General features: G+C 47.2%; 1 protein-coding gene across 1 annotated transcript in view; it reads right to left on the bottom strand.

Moving 5' to 3' along the window:
* The window catches only part of GAD1 (glutamate decarboxylase 1), a 36,799-nt gene extending 34,570 nt beyond the window's left edge, over window positions 1-2,229 (bottom strand). The window contains exon 1 of the mRNA XM_024201249.1: window positions 2,157-2,229. Coding sequence (XP_024057017.1) covers window positions 2,157-2,226 — 70 coding nt within the window. The 5' untranslated portion in view covers window positions 2,227-2,229. The remainder of the gene's footprint in view (window positions 1-2,156) is intronic.
* Between the last annotated feature and the right edge of the window lie 4,045 nt (window positions 2,230-6,274).

The following is a 6,274-nucleotide window of genomic DNA, read 5'->3' as shown; positions in this document are numbered from 1 at the left end:
GGGGGGGGGCGGCCAGAGCGCCGGGGGGAGGGCGGCGAGCCCGGCTGTGGCCCCGCTCTCCCCGGCGGCCGGAGCGCCCCGCCGCCCCCCTCCAGGTGCCGCCCCAAGCACCAGCTTGGGTGCCTGGTGCCTGGAGCCGGCCCTGGGAGCGCGCCAAGCCCGCAGGGCGGGAAGGGTGCTGGCCCCGCGGTCTGAGCAGCGGAGCTGGCCCGCTCCCGGGGGCGGCTGGCTGGGCCTGGGGCAGGCGGGGCCACCCCCTCACCAGCCAGCTCTGCCCGGCGCCCTTCCGTGGGCTCGGCGAGCTGACCCTCACCCAGCCCGGCGCCCCGCAGAGAGGTGCCGAGAGTGAGCCCGCCCCACTCCGCCAGCTGCCTCTCAGCGCCCGGCCACAGGCGGGACTGTGCAGCCCCTGGTCTCCCGCCGCCGGTGCGCCCCGCGGCTTCCTGCCGGTAGGGGGCGGCAGGGCGCTACCGGCTGGAGGGGAGGAGCGAGGCCCGGGGCTGGCTAGAGAATAGACAGGGGAGGGGAGGTCACACCAGGAAAGGGGCAGGAGGGGGAGCCTCGGAAGGGGGCTTGGGGAGTACGGCGAGAGGCCAGGGGAGAGAGGCAGAGACTAGCCGGGGCTGCAGGGCAGGAGCGAGCGGGAAAGGAGGAGCTGGGCAGAGGCAGGGGCGGGGAACAGACTGGGCAGGACCAGAGCCGAGGCTTAGGACCGCAAGGCCGGAGGTGGCGGGCGAGGTGACCTCAGTTGAAGGGGTGGAGACTGGCTTGGCCAGGAGGGAAGAGGTGCGGGGGCTGGAGGGGTCAGAGGCGGACCCAGGAGGGCAAGAGAGGAGAGAGTGACAGCCTGGAAAAAACCCCTCTGACACTTCAAGCAGCCGAAGGCAACTAAGGGCTAGAATAAGATGGAGCTTGACAGCAAGATCATGGCCAAAGGGAGCCAGGGGCAGAAAAGCACCTACTCCGGGAACATGGCAGCCCTCCCCAATCAGTGCCCAGGCGGCTGAGAAAACAGCAGTGGGGGGGAGGAATAGCTCAAGTGGATGAGGGAGCTCTGCACTCCTGGGCTATTTCTAGCTTATGGATTTGGTTAGATGGAGAATTTCGTTAACTGCCCCCCTGGGTGATTTTTTTTTAAGTTCAAACCCTATCAGATTGTCCCCTAACAATTGTTTGCTAATCCAACGTAGATTCAGAGAGAAAATGGGATTTTGTGTTGCTGGCATTAATGGGTTATTTCTTCATTAAACTAAATTTCTGATGAATCCGCTTTTTGTCCTGACATCTCAGCAAAAGACAACCCGCCCCTCAAACTCAAGCCTCACACAAACGAACTGTTTTTCAGCGGGTTTTTGCATTTTGTGTGCCCCCCGCCCATTCTTTCCAGTTGCAGAATAATCACAGTAATGACTCTAATGTTCATGCCTCAGAGCCCAGGCAGCCCTTTCAGGGTAAAAGCTATTCCCCGCGTTACTGTGCCTGCCAAGCTTTTTTCCTGACTATTCCCCCCTCTTTGTCTCCGGTGATTATGTCATCGAGCTTCCCCCCCTTTCTTTCGGTAGTTGATTGTCTGAATTGTCTAGGCAAAGCTATAAAACGATTCTCCATCCACCTGCACCAGATCTGCTTCCCACTCACACCTCAATAACTCAAGGCAAATTCGGAGCAATTAGGGATACAGAGCGCTGAAAAGCTACAATTAGCATCCAAATTTCAGTTGATTATAGGCTTCAATGTAAGCAAAAAGGAAGCTATAGCATTAGCAATATAAAATGCAAGGCTGGAACACACTTCACACACCGGGGGCTAGTTTCATCCTCTAACCAATTCAGTCCCCTCCACCTCTTAAAAAAAATCTAGATTTTCTAGTTTATTTTCTAAATCTCCCAAAATGTGTCTGTAAAACCAAACACTACTGAAGCTGAGGCTTTTCGGCATCCTTAGAAAATTAGTGAAAAATCTAAGGACCAGCCTCTGATTTTAAAACATCAGAAAGATGGAATATTTCTATAATGCATTTTCCACACCTAGTTTAAAGGCATGGAACAAGGATTTTCAGCTTTGTCGTTTTGTGGCGAATTTGGTCTCACGGAGTGCCATGCTAAAATGATAAAGCATTCAAAAGGTTTAAAACGAGGAGAAAGACTAAAACCTACTTGTGGGTCGTAAATTAGTGGGGTTGGAGTCCTGATTGGCGTTGGAGGAGGATGGAGCAGAGGATGCCATCACTTCAGAAAGTCAAAGTCCTTTGGTCCCGTATTTTCCGCCAATATTTCTCTGGTGGATGGACAGTAAAGAATTTACTGGAAGGAAAGAAAAGGCGGCTTTAGAGATCTGGTCTCCTGGAAGGATGAAACGCGAGTCCTGTTTAGATTAACTAGTCAGGGTGGGATTCTGCAGCCAATAATAAGCAATTAAACTCCTCGCGAAGTGTCTGGGAAAGCCTGCACAAAGGGTTGCATCTCGAGTAGAAGAGTCCTTATCACGACGTTTCTTAGCCAGGCAAAAATATTCACAAACAAAGCGATGAAAAGGAAAGATCAGGGAGGGCACGCCGTGGACACTTATTTAGTTTTAAGACAGCTAACATGGAAACATGGCAATTAGAAATTGCTTCGATAGGCTGAAGAGCTAAATCGTTTCTTTGCTGGATGTTGAAGCGCTATATCCTGTGCGGAATGATGGATTTAGCAGACCATGAAGTCTATCGCAATTATATCAATGGCCACTGAAGAGGGCAATTATGGCTTATGTCAAATTGAAACCAACTTATAAAACAGGCTTTTAAATTACCAGTCAAAATGACCTACAATCTCAACAGAATTCTTGCTGCGATTCTGTGTTTTAACATCTAATCCCTGAAATATTCATCAGACTAAATACAAAAATATTCAGGAAGGATTGATATATACATCTTCAGATCTGCCTCCGGTAACAAAGGCACATTTTTTGCCTTTGTACGGGTATGTGTGTTATATGCATGTATTCATGTGTGTGCATAGATGCACGTTCAAACGTACGTACGACTGAACCATGACATTCACATTTAAGCTTTGGCTTAATTTTATATGTGCTATACAGGGGTAGGTAGCTGAATAAGGTGATCATAGTAAGATCCACCTTTTATGGACTAACCCTTGTTCCCAGCCAGCTGTTAAGTTCTTTACAGACGGACATTGCATTCCAATAACCAGTTTTGGTTCGCTGATCGAGAACCTCAGGATCAATAGCTCGCTTATCTGATGGTCCCCACCCATGGCTGGGTCTGATTTATTTTATCCAGAAAATTCAAGAAAGATAATCATGGTCCAGTAAATTAAGAAGCCCCTCCCGTCCCCCCAAGCCAATAATACTCGTTATTCATTTTCAGTGCGCGGATTAAAACCAGCGTAAATACAACGGGTCAGTGATTTCAATGGTAAACGGGTACATTATTATTTAAAAAAAAAAAAAAACACAACCAGCCAAGCTATACATAGAAATCCTAAAGCAGAGGGACTCACTTGGACAATGCCTGGAAGTGAAGTAACAGGTTAGCCCAACAGTCTACCGCACCGGCTGTCTCAAAATACCCATTATTTCTCCCTGGGCAGGGCAGCCACACAAAAATGGTTTTGTGAAAAGCGCCCCATTCCGAAAGAGCCTGCTGAAAGCTTGAACAATATAATCTAGTGAGGAGAGTTTAAAGGAGACTTACCGCGGAGGAGAGCGAGCGAACCCACACTTACTCCAAGTGTCCAAAAAGCCAGGGGAATTCTAACCTTGGGAGGGAGTCGCCGTTTATAAACTCCGCGAGAAACGACGTCGGAATACCAATCGCGCCTCGGAATTTAATTCGAGATGACCTTTTGCCACAAGTACTTGGATTTGCTTTTTTAAAGCCTGAATCGCCGGTTGGTCTGCTCCGACGCAGGCATGAGTCACACCGCTGCCACCACCTCCTCTTCTCCAATATGGAAGGCAAGCAGGCAGGCAGGCGGGGGGGTCGACCAGGTCAGTTTGCTGGGTTGGAAATCACGCGGCCAAGTGTTGCCTTCCCAGGCTAACGTGACTTATTGGCAGGTGTTTTGGTCGCCTCGGGGCTTTATAGCTCGCTTGTGAATCCAGATCACGAAGATGCACCCAGAAAGGCTGAACCTATGAGTAATACAGTACGTACTCAGCACGCTCCGTTTTCAGAGAGGGGCAGGGGGGCTAGTAGGAAAGACACTTCCGCTCGGGGATGTACATCTTTTAAAAATACCGATTGAGTTCTTTCCGAGCCGGAGAGGATTATTTCAAACACACCAAAAACGTTCATGATATAAACACGAAGCAGTCGTGACTGCCAACAAACAGCCGATTTAAAAAAAAATCTATTTAAAAGAAAGCTATTTGATCTCAACTTTAGCTTCCTTTCAGTCTCTTTTGTTCTAACTCATATCACACTGTACTACCCTATAACACATGCTATCTCAGGAATAATTTCAGGCAGTGTCTTTGTTAAGTGGCGCTCTCTTCACTATGATCAGAATTTTATACCCCATTCATTTTTTTTCTCTTTACGAACCCCCCAAGCTAGGAGTAATTATTTTTGTGAGTCTCCACCAGAGGGCGTCAAAGATCCAGACGGACGAATCTTTTGGTCTTTACCATGGCTACAAGGAACACCTGTTTTTTTATGACTTAGTTTAAATGTTTTCATTAGATCCAGGACTTACCACCGACATCCTTTTGCTAAAAATAGATACAGTCAGAAAGCCTTTTGTTTTTAGCCTCTAAAACTCAGAAGAGCATTATATTTTAAAGGAGATGTTTTGCTAGCAATTTCCAATGACGATTGTAGCGTTAGGTTACAAATTGTTGAAGTAACTAGACATATGAATAGATACGAATGACTCTAAAGAAGACAGGTACATGATTTGCAGGAATGTGCAATGACTGAAAAAGAAACGTCTTATGGAGGTCAAATGAGCGTTCGTCAGTCAGAAATGTTAGCAGCGTAAAAGGTTCAGACGTGTCCTTTCTGAAGGACTTGGTGGTTGGAAGAAGGGAAAAAAACACCTTAAAATCGCCGATTTGGAGAGCAAAACTACCGAATGACAGCACTAAATGCCCAGAAGGATCGCTCCGCCGTGAAGACGCGCTGCCTAGGAAATGAACACACAACTGAAATATTCGGAACCAAAAAACATCTTTGAAATGATCTAATAGCTCCAGCTATTCTCGGGAAAACTATTCAAATGATGTTTCAACTAATGAGACAGAACGTTTGCTCATTACAGAGAATGAGACAGAATAATGTAATGATAGTTAATTGTCTATATAATTGTAAATAAATATATTTGCTTATAGGAAATTAATACAAAATATAGAAATGGGTGCATTTGCTCTTCTAGATCGTGAAACTTTTCAAGCTGTGTCTTCGAGTAAAATAGAATATCTATTCATCTACTCTCAAGAAAAATGCAAACTCGTTAGTGGGAAGAAGTCAGATTACTAGAACCCAAAGTGCTTTCAGTGGCAAGCTGAAGATAGAGTTGTTTCAGCGTCTGAAACAATAAATCATTAAATAGCACGAACGTCTGTCAGGCTGGGTTCTGAAAAGTGCTGTTTAGAATTGCAAGGCAAACGGACCAAACTTTGCATTTTTAGTCCACGTTTATCAGGCACCATGTTTCCAGCCGAAAGGTAATGCGAGAAAAATGGCAACCCAGTAGACAGCAGAACATTCCTGCATAGGCTATATAGTAAGAAAATTGCATTCACGCTCATTTAGCTGTCAAAACACCAGCGCTGGTTTCAGCACCTCGGACAGCAATCCTGTAATGCAAAGGGAGTTCGCTTCCGGTGCTTTCTGTGAATTAGCACTTTGAAGGGCAGGCGACGATTATACCTCACGCCTCTCCCTTAGAGGGTTTTGTACGTACATGCAAACTGCCTGCAAGGTTTTTTGCTTCAGCTTTAAGATCCACTCAAATAATTCAACTAACTATTGGGAGCGAAGCCGGAAGGCAAGGATCCATCAGGACCATAATTATTTCAGGCTGCTGCTAGAGCTGGAGGGAAGGGGACCAGTGGCACACGCTGAGCTCTCTCTCACAGAGGTGGCTTACAAAAGCACGCAGAGCCTTGAAGTCAATGCAAAACCAGCAAAAACATGGTTCTTTCTCTCCCTTAGCCCCTTTTCTAACCCGAATCCCCAAAACCTGGGCACATTTACTTGGGCAGAGCTCCAGTGGAAACAGAGCTCAGAGCCTGTTTCTTGGCAGATAAAAGGTTTTGTGTTTGAAAT

Source organism: Terrapene carolina, unplaced genomic scaffold, assembly GCF_002925995.2.
Source record: "Terrapene carolina triunguis isolate 2854851 unplaced genomic scaffold, T_m_triunguis-2.0 Scaffold62, whole genome shotgun sequence".
Classification (NCBI taxonomy): Eukaryota; Metazoa; Chordata; order Testudines; family Emydidae; genus Terrapene; species Terrapene triunguis.
The sequence above is the reverse complement of the archived record's forward strand: the minus strand, read 5'-3'. Positions and strand labels throughout refer to the sequence as shown.